The sequence below is a fragment of the Alosa sapidissima genome, chromosome 21 (genome assembly GCF_018492685.1).
Source record: "Alosa sapidissima isolate fAloSap1 chromosome 21, fAloSap1.pri, whole genome shotgun sequence".
NCBI classification, from domain to species: domain Eukaryota; kingdom Metazoa; phylum Chordata; class Actinopteri; order Clupeiformes; family Clupeidae; genus Alosa; species Alosa sapidissima.
In genome coordinates, this window is record NC_055977.1 from 12905910 (window position 1) to 12931612 (window position 25703).

Consider the following 25703-nt stretch of genomic DNA (forward strand, 5'->3'; position numbering starts at 1 on the left):
TTTTGAGTCTTGGTGACTCCAAGATGGTATTCATTTAAATATCACATTGTTACTGCAATATATGGGCATTATCAGCTGTACTTTCAGGTGAATCAGAGTACCTTTATTCATAGCCATTCCCTCACTTTTGGAATTGTGTAACCTCTTGTTTTTCCCATGTTGAAGAATGACTTGGCCTCTGCGTCTCACTTTCGTATCTCAGTGAAACAATAATTGTGGCGGTCTGTCGCTATCTATTACTGATTGAAATATGAAGAAATATAAACACAGAGCCATTTGCATCAAATGTAGCTTTTGTTTGGACAGTCACATGATGTCAGCTGATTTCTGCAATGCTGTTGGTGATGCAGATTTATTGTTTTATTTGTTAAAAAATAAATATTAGTACATACATACAACATATTCTTGAGCATAAACACAACTGAAGTGTATGTAGTATTTTTCATATTAACAATAGATTACTTTCTCTCAGTCAAAAATTAGTTCTGATGTTTTAATAATGTCATGCAGTTTATATGACAGAGGAAATTTATTGATAATAAAGGAAGAAGTATATTTCTGAGGCATTATTTGATTGAGAAGTGTTTTACAAATATGCTCATAATTATGCTAACAGGAATAATGTGTGTTTATAGGAAATAAATCATAGTATGTGCAATACATTTTGGTTCACAGGAGTCTTCAGATGGGTTCACTAGATCGTCTTCAGATCAGTTGCTAGAATAAAAGAACAAAAACAGAAATGAAACATTAACTTCTAATGAAAATGGGCATGTCATACATAATGGCATTTTGTATTATGTGTGTTATGTATGAGTAGCAGAGGTGACTATCTGGAATGAGATGGAATTAAAATATTTTAATACTGTGATTTACTATGAAAGTCCAACAGCGACCTTATACTTCATATAATTCCAACATTGATAAGCTATGGTACGTACATCCCTATCAGAGAAATCTAGTTAAACATCGGGTTAAATGCTTGTCTCTTAAGTAAGTGGAAAGACACCCAAGTTACTGTAGAGTCTTTGACATAACACTAAGGACATCATAACTTACCAGAAATTAAAGATCGCTGATCTATAGCCATTGAGATAGTTTTGTATAGAGGATTTAGCGAAGGTGGCATCTTCTGTGAGTTTTCCACATGCGCCGCACACATTGCCGGCCACACTGTCACTGACAGTCACTGTGATCTGCTGTGAACGACTGTAAGACACAACAACTGCAGACATCTTCTCGATCACCAGCAGGTCGTTTGTTATTTGAATGGAAACGCCGTTACTCATCTTGATGGGCAGAGTTGCCATCTTTCCGTTAACCTATTAAAAGATGCATTAAGCAGTTTGTCAGGCTCTGGTTGTCAGAATGGTTTAAAACTCCAGGTTTGTTCCAAAGGTGATTAAAAGATTTGTTCTCTCCAGCTCTTTATCTGTTATTAATTGATTTCCATTTAGATAATGCATTAAAAACTTATAGCAAATAACCCACAGAATGTAAGTCAGTGATTAGCGTTGGACCAGCTAACCTTCTTATTCAACAGACTTACCATGGTTTCAAACTTGCTGTTGACAATGATGAAAGCACTATCAAAGAAGGCAAAGATACCTACAGCAGTCATCTGACTACTGTTACCACAGGCCTGCAGGTCCATCACAACACGGAACCATCCATCTGTTTGGGTGTCGTCGCACACTTTAACCAGATCATATGTTCCACTGGCGGTGGCTTCACCCTTTATACCATTAAAGGTGGTGAGATCCCCATTGCTTCCCATGACACACTGTTTGGGATAGCATCCGCGAACACCGTTTTGAACTTCACAGTTCTCATCGATGTTACAGGATATGTGCTCAGTCAGGACCACCCCTGATTTTTGGCAAATGTACCTTTCCTCGCAGTTCTGTGTCACTATTGTCTCTCCGATCTGAGCAAAACAGAGGTTAGCCTGGTCAGACTCTTCAATCACACCATCACACATATGTAAAAAGATTCAACAATGTGTTTCTGCTTCATTGTAAAAAAAACCATGGCATATCAGTGAATTGAGTCTGGGATTACCTTGATGGTCTGCCCGTTGATGTAGCAACTGCACTCGTCCTGTAGGACACAGCCTGTTCCATTGAAGTAGTAGCCGGTGTTGCAAGCACAGCCTTCAGCACAGGTGTCAGCACAGGTGATACTGGTAAGACCAGGACACGGGGTCTGACAGGGCAATGCACAGTCCTCGTAGTGGCTGTTTGATGGACAGATCATGGCTGGGGATACAAAGAGGAGACAAGGAGAGAGACAAATTCTTCATTAACAGACAGCTAGGTAAAAAGACATGTAAATGTATGACCTCTGTGTCATTAAGATAATGCACCTACTGTATGGCTGACTAACTTCTGCAGTTATTTGTAAGGGTTTAAAGGCCCACTCCAGCCATTGATCAACCCCTATAACTAATCTTAGTTCCTCAAAGATACGTATTTTCATAATTAAAAAAACCTTCATGGCCTTGTATGAATCTCTACACCCTCTGCCTCCGATGGTATGTATTTCTACAGCCTCTGCTTCTGATGAGTGTGGCTAATATGAACTCAATTTGACAACAGTATCAAACAGCTAACAATGTTGGGGGGGGTCTTTAGGAGCTATCAGCAGTTCAAAACAAACAAGGCCAACTTACGACAGAAGCTGGATGTCCTCCAATTCAAGATTTTGATTCCAATGTCTTGGCAGTCAAGGACATAGGCATTAATGCTGTGGCAGAGCATCTTTGTATGCCACGTGGAGCCAGCTACACAAACATCATAGATACAGTCTCTGTAGTATGGTTCAGAGTCAAGAACAGCTTGACATGCTGCGAAGGGTCCCTTGGGGTTGGTGATGATGGAACAGTCAGATTCAATGATTTTGGCCTCACTTGCTGGACATGTGGGACAGTTGTCACCAACGCAGCCATCGTCACACACCACCCCTTCCACACCAACTTTCCATGCCGCTCCAAAAGTTGTCACATCTTTTGTCAATTTACCGTCAGGAAGCTGGAACTCATCGTTCTTGTTGCCATTGAAATTGCCACAGAGCCCACATGTCTTGTCACGGTAGTTACCAGGAACAGTGACAGTGACATGGTACACCAGGTCATAGGTCACTTTCAACCCAAAATCAGTTGAGATTACATAATTGTTACCGATCGGTTTAAGAGAAATTAGTCCATCATCTATGCTCAAAGGGATATTCATTATAGCTCCATTAACCTGGTGAGGAACAAAGGAACTATGATTAAAATCTGACAAAATCATCAGCGTACTTATTTTACCTGTAATTAATGAAGAGATTCAAAAGGCTCCTTCAACATTTTTTTGTGTCAACTGTGAAAGTACATGAGATTAATGCTCAAAATGGACCTTTCAAAACAATACATGATAACAGTAAAACCAGCGGTCACTTACCATGGCCAATCCAATCTGACCCCTGCGTAAGATTATGGTGTAGCCATAAACAGTCACAGCCACCAGCTTGGCCACAGACACTTTGGGATCATCTGATATGTCGTACCATTTCTCATTCTCCACCACAACGGCAAAGTTGGTGAGTTGGGTACCATTAAGATGGCAGCCCTCAGCGACTGTGTAGGTGCAGGTTCCCATGAAGTTGTAAGTTGCATTGTCAAAAGTGTTATAATGAGGGTCACCCGAGATTGAGCAAACCCCCTGTCCGATGGCTTGGCAGGACCTGACCCCATTCTTCACATCACACTTTTCATTTGGACCACAGGAAAACACCTTGCATGACACCTGGAGTTCCAAGAGAAAAAAAAAAGAAATAGTTTGGTACTATCATGATAATCGCTAAGAGACTGATTTTAAAGTTATTGAAATTGTACACTGTGCTTCATTTCAAGATGTACTACACATGGAGAAAATCCAATATGGCATGATAGACAAGCTTAACAAATTTTACAGTACATGGCAGCCATTTTTTAATCATCTGGCTCAGCTGGATGGAGACCCTGCCCAGTAATAAGGTCCACAAAGAGGCCACTCACATCTTTTTTGTGCATTTGTACTTCAATTTAAAGCACTAGCAATGCAACAGTATAATTTACTGCCCTGTGATGTACACCCTGTTTGGTCTTTATTTTTATTTGTGTATTTGTTTGTTTTTTTGGGTGTTACCATGTCACTTTGGGAGAAAATGAATACAAATATTGTTAAAAAAAATAAAATAACTTTTGCAACAGCCAATGCAATGTTTTTCAGTCAGATATGACTGAAAAACATTATCCACTGAAAACTGACTACACTTTAATAACAAGCACATTTGTATTGTACTGTTCGTCTTTAATGTGTTTCACATTGCAGCCTCTTACCCCTGTTCCATTACACATACACTCCTCGGCACACAGTCCATCAGGGTAGAATGCCTTGCCCGGTTTGTAGTACATGCCTTTGTACTGGCAGCCACACTGGTCCGCTGGAACACACTGAGCACCACTGAGGACGTAGCCACGATTGCAGACACACCCCTCCTGGCACTGCTCTTTACAGACACTGGGTGCAGTCTTGCTCAGGCAGGTGGAACCGCAACCCTTATCACAAACCTCATAATGGCTGTTGGGAGTGCACTGAATATCTAAATACAGAAATCATGATAAGGGCATTTAATCTGTGACTGTGAGGCCCATGAAATGGCTTCATTATGAAATGATAAATATGACCTACTTAAGGGATTTATTTTCTGATACCATGGTCTTTTGTCTTGAATATACAGGCTAATCTTGCAGTGAGAAATTTAATGAATAATGAAAGGTAATAAAGATAAGTAAGCTCTTACTGCAGAGGGCTGCTGTACGCCAGGGGTAGACAGTGATGCCCTTAGCCTGGCAGGCTGCAGTGTAGGCAGTGAGGGTCTTGCATTGCATGCTCCCTTTTCCCTGGTGAAGACAAACATCGTAAAGGCAGGCCTGATAGAATGTGCTTGGGTCAATGACGGCCACGCATTCGCGGAAGGGACCGGAGAGGTCATTCAGCAGACCACAGTAGTCGTTGGTCTCATACAGAATCTTCTGGGTGATGTCACAGTCGGGGCAGGGGCCTTTGCAGCTGTCCAGACACCCGGGGATTTCAGCCACACGCCAGCTCTGACCCATCTCCGCTCCGGTGTTTGCCACCTGACCGTTCTTCATCAGCAGGTCGTCGGACACATTCCCGTTGAAGTTCCCGCACAGGCCGCACATGGCCCCCATGTAGGTGCTGGGCAGTGTCACCATCACCACAGAGTTCCAGTCGTAGGACAGCGTCAGCCTAAAGTCTGTCTCCACCACAGCAAAGAAACCGCTCTTGGAGATCTGCACCTTGTTTGAATCCAGGTTTACAGGCAGGTTCTGTATTTCTCCATTAACCTTTGGAGTGAACAGAATTAAAAATAATACTAAATTAAGGCCCATTCACACCAAAAACGATAACGATAACGATAACTATAAATAAATATCGTTCTCGTTAATATGAATGACGACGTTCACACATAAACTATAACGATAACGACATGAAGAACGATATCGTTGGGGATCACTTCAGAGCGATTTTCACAACGATAAAATGCTAATAGCCAATCAGAACCCATCGAATTTTAGCCCTCACATTTATTAACACAATGAGAGACTTTGTTTATCGTTGTTCAGTGTGAACGCTTTTATCGTTATGGTTATAGTTATAGTTATCGTTATCGTTCTTGGTGTGAATGGGCCTTTACACAAAAACCAATTTAATGACCAAGTGATCCACACTGAAGACAGCCTATGTAATTGTATTACAATGAGTTTAGATTTGTAAGATTTGTACTCCTAACACTCACATCCACTCTCACTACCCTGCATTCAATCAATCCCACTGTTTTAAAACCTACCCAAAATATAGTTTTAAGCTGAGGCAAAGATGCCTATTTTGCCTTTAAGAAAGAAGGCAAATCATTTCAATTACTTGGAAGGACCTTTTCCAGTGTGTGGAATATTATACAGAGATGAGGACCTAAACTCACCGTGACCACGCCGGGTCTGTCTTTACTGATCACAATGGTGTTTCCGTACACCGTGACCTCAACCAGCTTCGTGCTTGAACCAATCTGCTTATTACGGGCATCGTTCTGCACAATTATGTCAAATGGCTCTAGGCCAGCCTGCTTGGAGCAGAGCCCAGCCAGTTCATACACACAGGTGCCTTGAAAGTCGTAGGCCTCCCCATCAAAGGTGAGATAGTGAGGGTCACCAGAGACCATACAGATGCCGTAATGCACTGGGTAGCAGTCCCGGATACCATTAACCACGCCACACGCCTGGCTCGCGGGGCAACTAGTTGTCTCCGTGTTCAGTTCACCCCCCATAGAGCAGAATAATCTCTGAGTGCACATATCATCGCTCCAGAAGGCCTCTCCTGGCTGGACATAGCGTCCGTTAAACTGGCAGCCACACTCCTCCTTGCGTACGCATTTGTTGCCACTACGGAGATAGCCTTCGTCACAAGTGCATGTTTGCACACAAGGGGTTTTGCATGAGGACGGGGCAGATGGATCTTCACACGTTGCTGGACAGGCATTTCCACAGTATTCAAAGTGGCTGTGCTCTGGGCATGCAGGAGGAGCTGTGGGAAAGAAACAGTTTAGCGACAGTTTAGCAATTAACAATTAGTTGTGATGGTACAATCTGAGGTGCATTTAAGTAAGTATATAAGTATATATACTCTTTTGATCCCGTGAGGGAAATTTGGTCTAAATCCGTGAATTAGTGAAACACACTCAGCACACAGTGAACACACAGTGAGGTGAAGCACACACTAATCCCGGCGCAGTGAGCTGCCTGCAACAACAGCAGCGCTCGGGGAGCAGTGAGAGGTTACAGTAGGTGCCTTGCTCAAGGGCACTTCAGCCGTGCCTATTGGTCAGGGTTCGAACCAGCAACCCTCCGGTTACAAGTCCGAAGCGCTAACCAGTAGGCCACGGCTGCCCCTAATTTAGTGATTAACGATTAGTTGTGGTAGTACAATCTGAAGTGCATTTCAAGAGGAGATGATCTTGCATATTGCAACTTCGATGAACTGACATGATGTTGTGAGAATCACTGTTTGTGTCAGTCTGCAGTTTAGCTATCTTATGGCTACTTACAACAGTGAGCAATGTGTCTCCAGTCAGGGACGTTGACCCCAGCTCTTTGGCAGGCATCTGTGTAGACTTGCAACATGTCACAGATGTAGTCCTTCATGTCACCACCTCGACAGTGGTCAAACTTGCACATGTCAAAGAAAACCTTAGGCTCAATGACAGCATGGCAGGCCTTAAACTGAAAATTTATAATTGGGGTCATGATACCACAGAACAAATTTGCTCCAATGTCCTTTAAGAAGCTACAGCCTTCACACTCCCCGATGCACTGGTTTTGGCAGTACTGCGCGCCTTTCTGGTCTGGCACCATCCAGCTCCTTCCCATTGCCTCAACACTTTCTGCCTTGGTGCCATCTTGTTTGACGAGGTCATTGTTCTTGTCGCCGTCAAAGTTACCGCACATGCCACATACGCTGTTCATGAAGCTGCTGGGCAGGGTCACCTTCACATACTCCTCCCAGTCATACTGTACGGTCAGCCCAAAGTCTGTCCAGAAGATCACAGACAGACCACTCTGCACCAGCTTCAGTTCTCCTTGGGGTGTTTTCAAGGTGACAGGAAGGTTCCATACTTCATAGTTGATCTGTAAGTTAAACAAAGGACATCATTTTCCTGCTAGCATTGTTAAATGGCATCCAAAGTAACCGTGTCGGTGTGTAAATTGTAGGACTCGTCATGTACTCACCCGGACCATGCTGATCTCATTGCGGACCATTTGAATCACTTGGTCAAAAACTTTAATGGTGACGTCGCCAACTGCAGTGAGGAGTGATTTGCCACTCTTCTCATTTTTCACAGACACTTCAAAGGTGGGGTGGGTCTTGTCGACAAAGCAGTTCTTGGCCAGGATATAAGAGCAGTTACCCATAAAGCTGAAGTAACTGCCATCAAAAGTGCGATAGTGAGGGTCCCCCATGGCCCAGCAGACCCCTGTTTCTGGTGCAATGGCTGGAACTACAGAAGCTTGACCTGGAAAAGACAGCGACATAATTCAACAAATAGCCTACTGTTCAATGTTGAACCTATTAAAACTCTTGAACTCTGAACGCATAGGGATCATCCAAGCTTGCTGTGCATATTAGGCAGTGACGTGCTTACAAGTGCTGCATTACTAAGTCAAATTTCTATGTACTCTGTACATTTAGTGAATTAAGAGATCCTGTATACTGCACTCTTAAAACGAATGTGTCCAGATAGGGACAACACAGTTTGTGTTGTATTTGTTACATAATATGTGTTGAAAACAACACAACTTGCATTGTTTTTTAACACATCTCTGTGTCCAGATAGGGACAACACATTCGTTTTAAGAGTGTGTATTAAGTGCTGTCATTTAGCATACATGGGAAAGGCCATGCATGAATAAGGGTCAAATGGTGGCCAGGTTGAAGAGCTAAATGAAATTAAATCAGTATCCAAAATGTATGTAGAATTATATTGTACATTTGTGATCCTGTACACTCTTAAAATAAATGTGTTAGAAACAACACAAACTCTGTTGTCCCTATCTGGACACAGAGATGTGTTTAAAAACAACACAAGTTTTAACACATTTGTTGTAAGAGTATAAGAAAAACAAATTGTGTTGTCCCTATCTGGACATAGAGCTGTCTTCAAAAAGTTGTGTTATTTTCAACACATTCATTTTAAGAGTGTATTGCATATGTTCATTTAGCTAAACAGAATATCTGAATAGAGCATTTAACCAAAGGACATTGAAGTATCTGGTCAAAAGCCCACAGACACCCAGTCAGGACCCAGATGGTAAAGTCTGAGTGGCACACTTGGCATTTGACACAGTATTCAAGACTATCCAATTACAAAAGCGGCCCTTTCATTTTTAAGAGCTTTTGTTTAATTGTCCATTATGATTAAGGATTCTGGCTGTTAGGTACAATAGAAACCATTTCTTGTCTGATTTCCAGAAACAAACATTATCTTACTTATCACTTTTTAAAGAACTTAGGTGGAGTCACAGACGGTAATTGCAAATACAGCAACAGCTGGTTCCAGTAAACTTCCATGTTACGGGCATCAAATTAAAAATGATCATATATTTTCCATGAAATAGTCCAAATCTTCATTTTCATATGCATTTCATTTTCAACATTTTATATGTTGTCTATGTCCTTTTTGCTGCTAAATATGGGTTTACAAGACTTGTATATTTTCAGACTCTGTTTTTATTTGCATTTTACACAACGTCCCAACTTTTTCTGATTTGGGGTTGTAATTAAAATTCTTATATATTATGATATATAAGGGAACAGGCGCTTGTTCGTAAGTGCTGTAATGCATCACCCAACACTGATCAATTATGAGGAGACCAGAGAGTAAAGGACTTTTAGCACTTACCACAGAGGACAAGAGCTGCAAGGCAGAACAATATTCCTCTCAGCTCCATGTCTACGCTCAGGAGATGCAATTTGGTTTTCCAACACCTGACAAAATGTGTAGTCATGTGGTCATAAGCTGAGACTTTGCAGAGTGCAAATGAAAATAATCACATTGTGCAACATGATATTTTCCAAGTGCATTAAAAGATTGGAATCATTTTAAATTACTTTGCATTAATGTTACAGAATCTAAGCTAGATTATAATGTCTCTTAGAATGTTGGGATTTACACAGCCAACATAAGAAAATGAATTAGAATCTGAATCAGCATGCATTAAATTGGCTGAAGCACTATGTGTAAGCTATAAAAGAACATTCAGGTATCATACAAATGGTCTTACCTGAACCTGCCAGCTGGTGCAAAGACTACAGGTGATCAAGCCTTAAATTGCATTTGGTGTTGAGTCACCAGCCAATCAACAGCAAGCTTACAGATTTGTTTTGTTTACCCAGTTGATATACATGCTCACGTGATGTCTTACCAGACACCAAAGGAAAGAAGGAAAAGACATCCACAAAACATAATCACTGCAAAAAAGTGATATCTTACCAAGTGTTATAATCTTATATTAAGATAAAGAATCTAGTTAGTATTGTTTTTAGCATAAAGACACTTACTTTGAGCTTTCTTGTAAGATTATTTGACTTAAAATAAGTCAAGATCTTCTTAAATTAAGACATAAAACAAATTTATCTGCCAATGGAAATTTACCTTAATTGTCTTAAATCTTATCTTAAATTAAGATAAAATTATTTAATCCATTGGCAGATAAATTGTCCAATTCACTGTCCATTCGTAGATAGCTGGTGTAAACAAAACAACTTTGTATTTTCAAGAGCACAGAATGACAATATTCAGGTAATGCTCTCACATGGTTCAAAACACTTGTAACACAAATGTAACACAAAACTTTGTTGTCGCGCAAACTATCTTTTACAGTAGACGTGTGACAACAGACATCCCTTTTCACAATTTTGGATGGGTGCTGGACTCCAAAAGTAAAACAAGAGAGAGTGATCCGCATTTCAAGCCCCTGGCTCTTCCTCAGGCTAGCTAGGGGCTAGCCAGGAGCCAGGGGCTCGAAACGTTGCACGCAGACTATCTTTTACACTCTTAATTTGTGCTGTGACTGTGCATATGCAAACCTTTGCTGCAAATTTAGCTGATTCACATTGTATAATGTTAAACATGTATTGTTATCCTAATGGGACGCTTCCCTAATGAGGAATGAGAATTTGGATTGTCATGCCTTTTTGTAAAAAAAAATAATATATATATATAATATATATTAATTAGGGCTGTCAATCGATTAAAAAAAATAATCTAATTAATTACATACTCTGTGATTAATTAATCTAAATTAATCACATATATGAAAATGTTTTAAAAAATATTTAAAATATGTAATTGAATAATCATTGAATAATCAGCCTTTGTAACATTAAAGTTCAAAAACTCTTTTATTATTATTTTAATAATGGCCATAATAATCTATGATATGACCTAATATGCTGAGGAAATAAATTCAAAAGTGCTTCGGGAAGAAGTTTTTTTTATCACATACATGGTATTTCAGGCCACAGATATAATCTAGGGGACACAATGAAAATAAAGTATCACTCCCCTCAATGTCAACACTATTTCTTTGCAATGATGTGCGACTTTAGAGTTGATGAACTCCGGTGATATACAAATTCTTTGCTGCAGACATTGAAGAGGATTTTATTTTAATCACTTTACTTTTATCAACACCATCAAGCCGTTTTTGAAAAGTAAATGTTCTAATCAATGATCTAGGCAGCACATTTTCTTCTCTCTCCTTCATTTTACAGTCTAATGGTTACTGACTACAACGGCTCGGGGTTAAAGGTCTACGGAATCGATTAATCTGCGTTATTTTTTTTAATCCGTTATTTTTTCTCAAATTAATTAATCAAAATTAATATATATATTTATTTTTCTTCCTGTTTCAGGGAAGGATGTGCAATATGTATCCTTTCCTCCTTTAAAGGAACACGCCACCCAATGTTGGGTGGCGTGTTCCTTTAAAGATTAGACTGTTTACTCTAGTCAAAGGTATATGAGACACCTCCCTGAAAAAGAAAAAGCACTGTGGGTGTAGATGCCAAGAGTGGTGACGCAGTCACAGCCATTTGTATCATCAACAATTGTATCATTTCACATGACATCAAATCACCTCTCTCTTGAAAAACAATACGGCCAAACCTGCATTTTGCAATTCAGTGTCCTGGGTGGTTTTGGCATCCACCTTTGTCTGAGTTGAACTTGGACTAAACAATTGGATTTGAGAACAGATAACGGCTGAATAGGTCTAATATGACCAAGCATGTTTAAAAGAAAGCAAATACTTGTGGATTAGAGTGGAGTGGTTTACCTTAGAATTGCACTCTTATATAACAAACAGTTTATAAGGGTCACTTAATGTTAGCCTTTGTGAAAACCTATTAGTGCAGACACTCAAACTGTTCATTAAGGATAAGGATAGCAAATGGATGACAACATCAGGAAATGCGTGAAATAGCCAATGCTGTAAAACTGGACACCTGAGAGACCTCATTTTAGGGACTAACAGTGTAAGTATAACACATTGCAAAACTGTCTAACCAAGTGTAATTAATCTTATATTAAAGGAACCATATGTAAGATTGTGGCCAAAACTGGTACTGCAATCACTTTCAAATTACAAATTATTTTGAAATGACAATATCCTGGCCAGACTACTGTTGTCAGTGATATAAGTACAGTGTTTGAAATGAACATGATTTCTTAATGTCTAGTGACATATCAGGGCCATTTTATGATTAATTGAAATACATTTCTTACATACAGTTCCTTTGAGATAAAAGAGAGCAAATTTGGCAACCAGTGCATTAAGCTAATTTGTCTTAAAGACAACAAATTTGGCTGCCAGTGCATTAAACAAATTTGTTGTGATAAGACATCTTACAATAAGTCAAACAAGTCAAAATGATGAGAAAGTGCTAGGTACGTCTCTTTATACTACTGTACTGTACTGTCTTTTTTTATCTTAATATAAGATTAATAATAATAATTTGGGGGCAGCCGTGGCCTGGTTAGCGCTTCGACTTGTAACCGGAGGGTTGCCGGTTCGAACCCCGACCAGCAGGAACGGCTGAAGTGCCCTTGAGCAAGGCACCTAACCCCTCACTGCTCCCCGAGCGCCGCTGTTGTAGCAGGCAGCTCACTGCGCCGGGATTAGTGTGTGCTTCACCTCACTCTGTGTTCACTGTGTGCTGAGTGTGTTTCACTAATCCCCAGATTGGGATAAATGCAGAGACCAAATTTCCCTCATGGGATCAAAAGAGTATTATATGCCCTTTCAACAATAAAAACAAAAACAATGCTTGAACATTCTATTTGGTTCCCAATCTACTTCCTCTGCATTAAGATAACATATGGAATGTTAAAACGGAAGCCTTGTGGGGCCAACTATGATGCTGATAATCGAACTCTCTTGAAAGGGTCATAACACAGATAAGCAGTTTTTGTAGCACACTAAAACTGTCAGTTTACTTTAAAAGTCAGTACACTTTTCATTACTGAAATTATTATTTTTTTTTCAATACTTGTCCACCAAGTCCATCTTTATTGTGGATGACAGAGTCAATCCTCTTCAGCATGAGAAATACCAGTGCTGCAAGCATTTGTGGAGAGTGTATCTTCAGATACATTTTTAAATGTTTCTCTTTGTTGGAGGTGTTTTTGTTGCTTGACCTTTCTCTTTTAAGTAAATTCAAGTGAATTCAAGTGAAGTGACATTCATATCAAACGACACCAGAGGAACAGAAGCAGTTTTCAGACTGGATGGGCAGCTTTCTCAAGCATATGAAGGCTTCCTAGTCTTTCCACTGTCTCATGTTGTAATGCTGAGAACTATTCCATATATATGGTATTGCACAGATACATAGCTTTCAAGAGCCCATTCAATCCGGATATGAAGAGATCCTTTGTGTTTGGTAATAGTTTTTGGTGTGGTATTAACAGTCAAGTGTTGAAAAGCTTGATTGAACACACCCGCATGTGCACTCACGCACACACACACGCGCGCACACACACACACACACACACATTAAAAATGGTATCAGTACTCATGTACTAGAGCAGTGTTTTTCAACCTTTTTTGTGCCACGGCACACTTTTGACACTTAAAATGTCCCACGGCACACTAACATCCTGTGTGAAGAAAAAATAAACATACCATAGCCTAAAATTTCAAATAATACACAGATATGGCCTTATTATGGCTTCTATGCAAGACCTGCTCAATAAAACAAGCGCCCTCTGTTTCATTTGTAGTTGACTATATCTAATTTAATTGTTGTTTTGAACTGGATATGTGATGATTCTGTGAATTCTGGATATGGGGCCCCTGTTGTACAATGCCTGCATACTACAAATAGTGCAATCATACAATCAATGAGAGCATGTGGTTATAAATTCTTTGATGCAACAGTTGCTTTTCTGGACCAGTGAGTGACATTTGGGTAAATTTCTGCGGCACACCTGATGATCTCTCACGGCAGTGTGCCCCGGCACAGTGGTTGAAAAACATTGTACTAGAGTGTAGTGATGCATGTGTTTGCATTAATACACACACACAAACATGTGTGCAATTACAGGTCATGTTTGTCATATAGGCAATGTTTTGTTGCTTGTTTTCAAAAGACCAACTTTAGAGTTTTAGGAGCAGCACGCTGATGAACCATGTCGGTGTAATGGGATCAAGATGAACCACTTCTGCTGTTCTCAGAATTTGAATAACCTGTTTTACCAGGTGATCATGCAGGATGCCAGAGGCATAGTGTGGTGTTATCTACTCCCAAGCCACTTTCAGGGAAGAACAAAAAGCCAGTTTGCTTTTGACTACCCATCTGAGACAAACTGCCAGCAAAAAAAACCACGCAAATCTTGCTAGACTGTTCTGCTTTGGGTAGTCCATTAATCTTGAAAAGTGGACTGCATCTGGGAGGAAGCATATAGTATTCCACCTTAAACTTTCTTTTTAAACAAACCTTTTTGCCATGAAATTATCAGCATGTCAGGTTTTAGTGTCTTTATCGGTGTTGTTAATGCTGGCACTGGCCATCATTGTCTTTGGCCAGAGGACAATGATAGTCAGGTTGATAAAGGACACAGAGGACACAGAGCAAAGAATTAAGTCCCTGCTGTGGGACGTCAAGCAGGAGAATCATAAAGTACAGCTCTATGACGAACAAGCAAAAATCGCCCAAATGAAGATGGATAAAGACAAAAACACTCTGGAAGGGCTTGCTGTTGACTATCACAAAAAGGTAGCAGAGAGGGAAGCATGTGAGAAATTACAGGTGAGAGAGAACTCAACTACAGTTACATGAGCTGTTTAAAAAAAAAAAAAAAAAAAACATGACATTCTTTATTTATCTTTTCTAGTTTGTGTGCATTACTGTTACTGTGTTTGACTAGGGCTAAAAACAACGAGGTGCTAATGTTGGAGTAATGCAGTCAGGGGACTTGAGCCTTTCCTGTTCTGTGCTTTCACAGAGCAAATTAGCAGTAGAAATGGAAGCAGTGCAAAAGGAGACGACTACACTGGAAGGTATGGACATGCGACTTCTCAAATTTTTCTTACCTACCAAATATTTAATTAGCAATTTTGTAAGTGTGAAACTATTTCTGCCATGGCTAAGGGTTTGTTTCATTTGTGGTATCTATTTGGCATTAAGCCACTATTTGTATGCTCTCTAAGCACTCTATGCTCCCACTTGGACAAACCATCACAAACAATTTGATTTCATAGCTACGCCGATGACACCCAACATTACTTAGCTCTTTCGCCTAACGACTATGGTCCCCTTGAATCTCTTTGTCAGTGTATTGACAAGATTAACAACTGAATGTCTAAAAATTCTTCTGTTGAACAAAGAAAAGGTTGCCACTTTCAAAAGGTTGCCACCTTAAGGTTGCCACTTTCCTTGATATTAAAGGGCTTAAAGCAAAGGATACTGTTAGATATCTTGGTGTCATAATTGACAGTGATCTAAATTTAAACAGCCACATGAAAGCAATAACTAAATCAGCTTTTTACCACCTCAAAAACATTGCCAAACTTAGAGGGCTAATGTCTAAACCTGATCTAGAAACGTATACATGCATTCATCTCTAGTGGTTGACTACAGCAATGGGCTTTTCACAGGCCTTCCTAAAAAGACTATCAAACAGCTTCAGATGATACAAAATGCAGCGGCTAGGGTTTTCACAAAAACTAAAAGAATTGACCACATTACTCCAATACTTAAGTCCCTGCATTGGCTTCCAGTAAGTCATAGAATTGACTTTAAAGCGCTTCTGCTTGTTTATAAATCACTAAATGGAACGGGACCAAATTACCTAGCAGACATGCTTCAGCAGTACACACCTTCCAGACCTCTCAGGTCTCAGGAGAAATACTTAGTAAAACCTATGTTAACTAAACATGGTGAAGAAGTAGCGTTTAGTTGCTATGCAGCTCATTTCTGGAACCAACTTTCAGATGAGATCGAAGTTGCCCCAACTGTTCAGTTCAGTTCAGTTCAGTTGAATGAACAATCATATCTAGTTCATTTCATCAAACAGCGACTCAAAACAGGAAACTTTTCAGCACTTCTGACAAACAAAACGCAGCAAACACACCTGTTGCTGGTCGCTACAGCAAGAGTAGCGCCCCCTCTCCTGTACTGTAGCCAGTTTCAAATCTAGACTTAAAGGAATTATCCGGAGTAAAATGCACTTTAGATCGATTTACGGATGATTGGGGGTACATACGTTGAGTTGACATCAAAATCATGTCATTCGGATGTGTTTTGAGAAAGTTCGATTGTACCGTTTTCAGTCAAAACTCGTAGCCTGGAAGTGAGCAGGGCATATCAATTTCGCCACTACAAAATGCTATTTTTATACCTCTTCTACAGTTCCAAACAACATAACACTTACGTGGTAGTGAGTAGAGGGTGTTGTAACACGCTCTGGAAATTCACAATTTCGTCGCCGTTTAAAAAAAAAAAAAAAACATAGTCCAGTCCATACAACTTCATTTCAATTTCGAAAGAAATACTGGACTATGTTTTTAAAAAAAAAAAAAAAACAGCGACGAAATTGTGAATTTCCAGAGCGTGTTACAACACACTCAGCAATCGACTCCTACGGACTTTTCCCTAAAGATGGCAGCAAAGATGGCAACATTTCCGGAAAGGTACTGGCTTGATGAAATTCATTCTGGTCTCTCTATCTGACCACATAAAGACCTCGGGATACTTCGGTTTGGCTTTAGGGACCCTCTACTCACTACCACGTAAGTGTTATGTTGTTTGGAACTGTGGAAGAGGTATAAAAACAGCGTTAAAAAGTGCTTAAACTAACATATTTAGTGGTGTATGTGCTCTGACTAAGTTTGTGTGGCATATAAACCACAATTCGTTTCGCGTCGCTCTCATTGAGGTTGAATGGCACTGGCACTTGTATCAACACGAATTGTGGTTTATATGCCACACGAACTTAGTCAGAGCACATACAAATATGTTAGTTTAAGCACTCGATCTTTTTAGCTAGCTGACAGGCGAAATGCTAGTATTTTAGGACATTGGATTGCATTGTAAACCTAGCTAGACAGCTAGGCTACATGCTGCAACACAGGTATGAAACATATTATGTCTTATTGACCTTTACAAGTCCTTTACATTTATAAGTCCCTTCAGGGCGGAACAGGTCTGGTTCGCCCTGTCGGGACTTATTTTCCCAATAATGACCGGCGTATAAATTATCCCTTACTTATTGAAAGACCTCTGTGTATGAAATGCTTTATATAAATAAAGTTGACTTGACTATTTGGAACTATCCAGTGATATTCCTTCACCCTGGTCTTTTTAACTTTGTTGACAGTTTCACTCATGTTAGACTGCCTGTATTCACAACCACACAGTTAAATAAATAATACTATTGTTCATCAGGTAAGAGGTGTAGGCTTGTACTAGGGTACATTTCTTGCATGCAACATGTACAGTATGAATGGATATGAATGGTATCTTTTTCTATGCCTTCTGCACCCTCTTGTGGTTCAATGTAACAGTGCAAAAGTCAAAAACACAGTAAGACAAGTACTGTCAGTTCACATAATTATAGTTAACCAACTCTCTCTCTCTCTCTCTCTCTCTGCCTCCCTCCCCCTTTCATCCATTACATTATATACACATTCCTCTCCCTTTTCTCTCTTCAATTACACTCTCACCCAATCACTCTCAGGGGAATTCAATGTGTCAAAGACTGAATGGAGTAATGAGATAAACAAACTCAAACAACAGCTGGAGCAGCCGAGCCCAGCGTGTGCCTATGTGAAGAAGGACACACCCGCGTCAGCGTGAGTGACGATGAACTTTGATGTTTTGGCCACATGCACAGACAGCAGTGGTTAGCTGAAATGGGGGGGGGTAGACCTATGGTGTGTTCTCCTTTCAAGTCAAGTCAAGTCAAGTCAAGTCGGCTTTTATTGTCAATTTCTTTACATGCACTGGTCATACAAAGAATTGAAATTTCGTTTCTTACTTTCCCATGCAGAAAGTCTCAGATTGAGCACAAAGAAAAAGCAAAAAATGCTCAAACACGTAATGTATTAGGAACTTTAGAATTTGCCCATTGGAAAGGCAACAATTCTAGCCTTTCTTGCCATGGAAGTAAACTGAGCACACCAAATAGCGCTTTTATTAACAATAATAGGCAACAATCCTGGTCTTCGACAAATGCTTTTCCCAGTCTGCTAGACTGTGGCTGTCTGTGCCAAAATGAAACTACAGTATTTTTGACTGCATATTTAAAAAGCAATGTATATTTTAATGTGATAAATGTGGGCTTTTCATAATCATGTAATATAAATTATAAATTAAATTATCCTCATCTATGATTAGATGGGAAACTAGCTCATACCATTCACACTGCAAAAACTGCTTATCTAATAAAATCTAACAAGATCAAGATAAAAAAAAAAACTAGTTTGTATTGTTTTCAGTATAAAATGACTTTCTCGTGAAATCATTTGACTTAATTTACATCCTGAAAACAAGCAAATTTTTCTGCCAGTGCGTTAAAATACTTAAAAATAAGTCGAAGTCTTCTTAAATTAAGTCAAAATGATCTTTCGAGAGAGCGCTAGGTAAGTCTTTTCATACTAAAAACAATACCAAATAGATTTTTTGATCTTATTATAAGATCAATAACACTTGGTTAGATTTCATTTTTTGCAGTGCACCTGCTGCTCATTCTGACTAATACGGTGCAGCTTTGTGTTGTAAAGGCTACATTCCCTGAATAATCACAGATGTTAATTCAGTTGTGCAACTGTGAAAAACCCTACCTCTGTTTGTCTCCAACAGGAAACTATGCCCTCTCCTAGCAGCAAATTACACAGTCACTCCATCAAAGGAAGGACAGAGCAAAAAAGCATGATGTCAATCACTTAACTCGATGAATTTGTGTTCTTTTATTTATGTATTGTGAATTTCCACATTGATTCGCAAGCAGCTTTTTGTTTTGTTAAAAGGAGATGTAAGACTCAACATCCTGTTAAGTTTTCTTATTCTCTTATTTCATGGTGACATGATGATTAGCAGACATGATGATTAGCACAGTACATGTCCCCACTCCCCACATCTCTGTCAAGTGTTTTTTTTTTTTTACATTTGAATATTGTTGAGAATTTTAAGTAGCCTATGTTTGTTTTGAACCCAGCAATTTCTCCGGTTCTATTTTTGCTGAAACCCATCATCTTCTCCCAGAAACACTGTTTTAAAGAATAAAAGGGCTTAGGTACTGAAAGACATACGTGATTAAAAGTTAGTTTGTAAGTAACTCTTTTTGGGTTTCTTTTGTCAACCATGGACATTGCTCAACCTATTTTACTGGGGCATGGAATATAAATAAGTTCCTTTCTACCTTTGTATGAGTCTGTGTTATTGCTCTGTGGTAAAACAGCCTACCTGAAATTGCCAGCTCATCTTTTTGGTAATGCAGAAATTAGATCATCAAATCATTATTGATATGGTTACCAGTGTTGGGAAGTAACTGAATACATGTAAATACAGTTACAATTTAATTGTCTGGTATTCAATTTACACTGATATATTTAAGGGATTGCATTTTAAATCTTTATAACACATAGGCCAAGGCTTTTCACACTCAAATATGTTTTAACCACATTATGATACATGCCTATGTATCCCTCAGGTGGTTCCTTTCTCTTTCTCTGATAGCCTAAATTAAAAACCTCTTAGTAGAATGTAAAATTAGTTGTGTTGTAGGCCAATAGGGCCTACAGTATATCCAGCCAGCATATTGTAGGCCATAGGTTCTTCTTTCTTGACAGGGTGTTCTGCAAAAAGGCATGTATGTGCTGTTGAAATTCATTACAAAGAATCTGTACTGTAGGTCTTTGTTTGGGATTTGGCAGGCGTTTAGCACAGGGTTGCCAACTCTCACACATCTTGGGGGACACTCATGCTTTCAGCATCAATCTCAATTATTTTTTTGCAATCCATTCATTTTCTGTTGATGACTAGATTAGACCACAGCATTGTTTCTAAATGACATGAGACGAGTTTACGGCATACATATGTCTTTAGACCAACAGCAGGTCTAATATCTGCCTACAACGTTCTCGGCGCAGTTTGCTCTGATTGTTGATTCGCTGACAATTTTTTCCGCTCCGCGACACCTTCACGGAACACGCTGCTATTTAGATTTTATAGATTTTGGAATCCACCAGCCACAATGGTAGTGGAAAACATATTTTATTTCCATCTCTGATACATACGTACACTCATACACACACGCACACACATTTCTTGAATTTCCCCATGGGGATCAATAAAGTATCTATCTATCTATCTATCTATTTTGCGTGAAGTCACTACTATGTTCTCCACCCCTGATATTTGAATAGGGCCCCTCAGTCAAATAACACGAGTTAAGTTATGTAATATGTCTTAACAGGGCCCCTCAATCAAATGATGGATTATGTTATTCACCCCTGATATCTGAATGGAACATAAATATGCTTTGTAATGAACATCTTTTTTCACAGCAATATGCCTTAAATCTGTTGATGGTTATGTCATCTTTGTAAGTCTCAATCTGTCAATTTCTTTCCACAAACTCATCAGAAGTCATCATTTAATCATTAATGCTATCATTTTATTTTTCATGCCCCCGGACCCCCCTACAATTGTTGAGCTACTAATGTTTTGAGGTGGGCGCGAAAAGCTTATTTAAATTTAGCGGGATGTCCAGTCCACAGGTGTGTTTTCATTATCAAACGTCGGACTGATGGTGCAACCAGGTGTTTCTAGGTTTCTTCAAATCAGTCATGGATGTGTTTTGGGCGTAACATCATTTAAACCAATGAGAATGACATCTGTCATTCCCTTTAACAGCGAGCAGGGCAACTTTAAACAGCGCATCGGTATTTTCGTAGGCTACAACTAGTATTAGTATTAGCTTACCCCAATAATGTTCCAATGACTGAATAAAAAAACCTTTATCCTGCAGAGGAGGAGGAAGCACGTTCGTGGATGAGAAGGTGTGTTGCACCCACCCATATCACTGTGGCTATTAATGCGCTCTTAAAGTCACACTATGCAAGATTTTCACCTTTATGAAGCCAATTTGAGTCCCTACCGAGAAAACCAGCCTTGCAACTTCCAAGAGCGGCGCCCCACTAAATCTCGTGAAACATTACCTTTGTCAGTAGATATAGCTCTTTGGAGACAGTTTTTGCCTGTTGTTAATCTTTCACCTCCACAACAAAAGCATTTGCATTGTGTACAGGAGGGCTAAGTCACAAGAAGTTTGCTATTTACAATATCAGAGTAACATAGAAGTACATTGCGACTCTAAAGGGAGCTCTGCACTCGCCAAAAATACCTAAACCTGCATACCTTTAAAATAACATACAGTATAAACAACTCACAATGGACTTCTGATCAGGTTTCTTTTGGTCAGTGGTGTAGCCTAATGCATTTTAGGTAGTGCTGTCAAACGATTAAAATTTTTAATCACGATTAATTGCTGAATTCCTATAGTTAATCACGATTAATCACATATTTTATCATATGATTAAAATTCTATTATTTTGCATTTCTGAACTTTCCAAGAGTCCATATTAACAATAAAGCAATTATTGTTTATCTTGATTGGGATTCAAATGAAAGCAAAGCAAGTTACTTTATTAACTGAACTTTAAGACATAGGTCTATTTGATTATTTCAAATCAAATTTTAAAAGATGTGCAGCAGACCTGAGGCAACACATATTCTTCAGACAGGGGCGCAGCTACCCATTTTTTGAGGGGTATGCAACAACAAATTGGCGCCCCCCCCAAAAAAAAACCAAAAAAACAACAACAACTAAAGTAAAACAAAAGGCCAATAATTTACAGAATTTATTAGTGTAAATTATTATTTTTTAAGAAATTCTGCCAATTTGAACTTGAAGTATTGTCAAATGGTGCATTGTCACTTTAAGACTTTAAGAGAGTCTAAACGGTTCTCATAACGTCCTTTTGCCAGCTGTTGCTCACAAAGGATAAGGCTGATCCAACACGGGCCTTTGTTTGCCACATTATCAGCACAATATTAGGCTATTAATATTACAGTAGGATTGTTAGGAAATGGAAACATGTAATGAGTTGTTGCTAGCGTGACATTTCTGTTAGCAGTTTGCCATTAAAAGTTCAGTATGAGCATGGTAGCCACCTAGCTATCTTAATGGAATAGGTTAATGTTTCAATCGGCATATGCTTAGCAAACGCTATCTGTTAACATGAATATTTGCAAGCCTCCAAGCACAGACATCATACTTTAAATCCTACCTGTTGCTTTTCACCATCCACTTATTTAACTACTGTCGCATCCCTTGACATGCCCCCACGGTGCTGCGCCCCTATGCGCCGCATATAGCGCATACCCACTTTCTGCGCCACTGTCTTCAGAAATATAGCTGATATAAACTGAAATAAATGCTACTGCAGAAGTGCATGCACAAAATGTAGGCCTACACACATTATAAAGGGCATAACAAACAGAAAATATTATATTCATACTATATTCATTATCTTTGAGTTCAGTTGAAAATAAGGAACTTTTCAACATGAGTGCATTGTCATTTTATAGGCCTACAGTTTATGGTGCACTGTCACTTGCCACACACATCAACGCCGAAGTTTTTAACAGGCAAACAATGGATGAACAATCGATTTTATGGAGCAGCGACCAAATATAACTGAATCGTGATTACACGGCTGCAAAGTGCAATGCTGGTGTGCGGAGTTGTATTGAAAAGAATGGAATCTAATGTAAATGAATGTCGAAAGCAGAGTGCATCGCAAATAGTAGCAAGCCAGTGGACAGTAGAGCCTACACTGCTTACTTCACCCCTAAGTAGCTAAACAGTTAGTTGTAGAAACTACTTTCCCTAGCTAAGAAAGTACTTAGCCCTCTGACCAATGTTGCATGTGTAATTCAACGATACCACAATGATTTGCATTTCAATGAAAATTCTGAAATCATTTTTCCTTTTCACTAGTCTTTTGAATTATGTAGAATGTCTTACAGGCATTGGATCCAAAGCTTTGTATCATTTGTGGGAAACATTTTGAAAAGGGCAAGAAAAAAGATCCCTATGTCCAAAACCCTACAGTAGAAGGCCTCCAACACATACTTACCCTTGCCCAGCAGAGAGAGAGATGGTGATGTCCATAAAACTCTGGCTCCATATACAGATGATATTTCCTCCAAAATCAAAGTTTTATATCATGTATCATGTAGAGTGAACTACTGCAGTAAGACAAAAATCAGTGAGCAGCAGCAAGTTGCAAATGTTGAGAGTGAGAGCCAGGGCTGTAGTACTCGAGTCCGGTCTTGGACTCGAGTCCGGACTCGAGACCGTTTTTCTATGGTCTCGGACTTGTCTCGGACTCGCTAGTATTTGGACTTGGTCTTGTCTCGGTCTCGGCCACTGGTCTTGCCAAATATGGCTTTTGGTCTCGACCGAGTCCAGGTGTCTTTAGGGCCATCAAAATTAACGTGTTAATCGCCGCGATTCATTTTGAAATACATAATGCGTTACAAAAGATTAACTCAATAGTGTTTACCTTTGTGGGGGGCTGATGTCACGTAACGGAAGCCGCAAAACCTAAAACCGCAAGCCTGAGAGTTTATTTTACTGTCTGTGGAGTTAGCTGAAGATAAAGAGGAACCAACATTTAGCCAAATAGTAGCTTTACTGCAAACTGCTTTTCACTCTTGTTAGATAACGTTTACAATGTCAAAATGCACCAACTGCAACAGTTACATAAAGATGATACTTTTCGGCTCCTCTCCATTAAGATCCAACTTGAACGTATGCTACTCCATTTAATTAAGAGCGCGTCTGAACGCATACGAGAAGGAGAGAAAACGATTGGCAGGCTCCAGCTGGCTTGTCGTTGTTGATGATAATTGATATCTCCTTTTTAATATAAGAAACTTATAAAAGGAAGGCAACAAAGACGAGGTTAGAGGAGATTGCGGATTTATCCGATTTCCACTACTGACCAGTTATAAACATGTATGTAGGCTGCACTCACTGTGATTTGAAAAATGGACAAAAATATGAAGAGTTGTCTTTGCCTTTGTGTAATGGAACTGGTGAGTCTTGAAGTCTTCAATAATTTGTTTACATGAAGCACATATTATGCCGATTGAAACACATTCCATTCAGATAGCTAGGTGACTGGCTCAGGCTCATCATTCACTTTTAATTGCAAACAAAAAATGTCTAGCTAGCATCATGTCATTACATGCTTCTATTTCCAAAGGAATGAAAACTGTTTATACCAACTTAATATCATGCTTATCATTGTTAATATTGTACAATACATGTGGTACAAACAATATTAGAGCTTGTGGACTAGCTATAGGCTATATTTCAATGGAGCTGGTAAAAAAAAGATAATTATGAGAACGTGGCCACAATGGGCTTAAAGTAACAGTGCACAATTTACAAATGAGTTAAACAGCATCATATGTGTAGTATTTCTTAAGAAATGAATACTTTAAAACACAATTACTGTGTCAGTATTATCATTTAAATAATATAAAAGTGTTTTACTTTTACCTTTGTGGTTACTCATTAATTTTGTGATTTATGTTGAAGCTTTAGTCTTTAGGAACTTTTTCATTGCGGTTAATCGAGATTAATTCATTTCAAAATATATATTTTGAATCGTTTAACAGCCCTATAATAATATTGGAGAAGGGGAATGGCTACACTTACAAATCCTGGGTGTGTTCACACTGTTTTTGCTTTTAGATAATAATAATAATAACCCAAAATGATTGTCTTGATACTGTCATGCATAAGACTTTTTTTCCTATCCTGGACTCGGTCATGACTCGGACTCGAACCTTTTTGGACTCGGTCTTGTCTTGGACTCGAACCTCTTTGGACTCGGTCTTGACTTGGTCTCGACTAGTCCTGGTCTTGGACTTGTCTTGGACTCGACAAAGGTGGTCTTGACTACAGCCCTGGTGAGAGCACATCTGCACCAAAAAGGCTGAGTAGGATTGAAATAACAGCATTTCAAATACAGAGATCATTCATTTCATTTCATTGAATTTCATTTGTGGGAAGGCCAGCTCTAGATCAGAACCTCTGACAGCCAATTCGACTGGTACAGGGGCAATGTAAATTATAGGCCAAGTATACTTGCATATACAAGGAATTTGGTCTCTGCATTTATCCCATCCGTGAATTAGTGAACACACAGAGCACACAGTGAACACAATGAGGTGAAGCACACGCTAACCCGGAGCAGTGAGCTGCCTTACTACAGCGGCGCTCGGGAAGCAGTGAGGGGTTAGGTGCCTTGCTCAAGGGCACCATGGATGTGGGCATGGGAACCACTTCCCCCGCCTTTTTTCCCTTCTGGGTCGGGGATTGAACCGGTAACTCTTCGGTTAGCCCGAACCCCTAACCAGTAGGCCACGGCTGTCCCCAGTACCAGAGACAAGGTCCTTCGGGCAGCTTCTGAATGTACATTCAAATTCTTTCATGCCCAGATCTCTTTGCATATGATGGCAAAT

The 25703-nt window shown here is 39.4% G+C and overlaps 3 protein-coding genes across 3 annotated transcripts; 1 reads left to right on the forward strand and 2 right to left on the reverse strand.

The window, feature by feature from the left end:
• Window positions 1-477: 477 nt before the first annotated feature.
• On the reverse strand, window positions 478-6397 carry LOC121695433 (IgGFc-binding protein-like). Its single transcript, XM_042076276.1, has 9 exons — window positions 6028-6397; window positions 4825-5392; window positions 4361-4623; window positions 3441-3785; window positions 2672-3245; window positions 2062-2258; window positions 1550-1927; window positions 1060-1322; window positions 478-717 (listed from the first exon to the last, which is right to left on the reverse strand). The coding sequence occupies exons 1-9, from the start codon at window positions 6394-6396 to the stop codon at window positions 711-713; spliced, it is 2964 nt and encodes a 987-aa protein (XP_041932210.1). The 5' UTR covers window position 6397; the 3' UTR covers window positions 478-710.
• LOC121696160 (alpha-tectorin-like) lies at window positions 6398-23342 on the reverse strand. Its single transcript, XM_042077490.1, has 7 exons — window positions 23303-23342; window positions 9881-10016; window positions 9499-9584; window positions 7829-8112; window positions 7147-7726; window positions 6456-6626; window positions 6398-6423 (listed from the first exon to the last, which is right to left on the reverse strand). Exons 3-7 carry the CDS (start codon window positions 9545-9547, stop codon window positions 6398-6400), a joined length of 1110 nt encoding a protein of 369 aa, XP_041933424.1. The 5' UTR covers window positions 9548-9584; window positions 9881-10016; window positions 23303-23342.
• On the forward strand, window positions 14395-19517 carry si:ch73-347e22.8. Its single transcript, XM_042076366.1, has 4 exons — window positions 14395-14906; window positions 15103-15157; window positions 17836-17950; window positions 18960-19517. Exons 1-4 carry the CDS (start codon window positions 14604-14606, stop codon window positions 19030-19032), a joined length of 546 nt encoding a protein of 181 aa, XP_041932300.1. The 5' UTR covers window positions 14395-14603; the 3' UTR covers window positions 19033-19517.
• Window positions 23343-25703: the final 2361 nt, after the last annotated feature.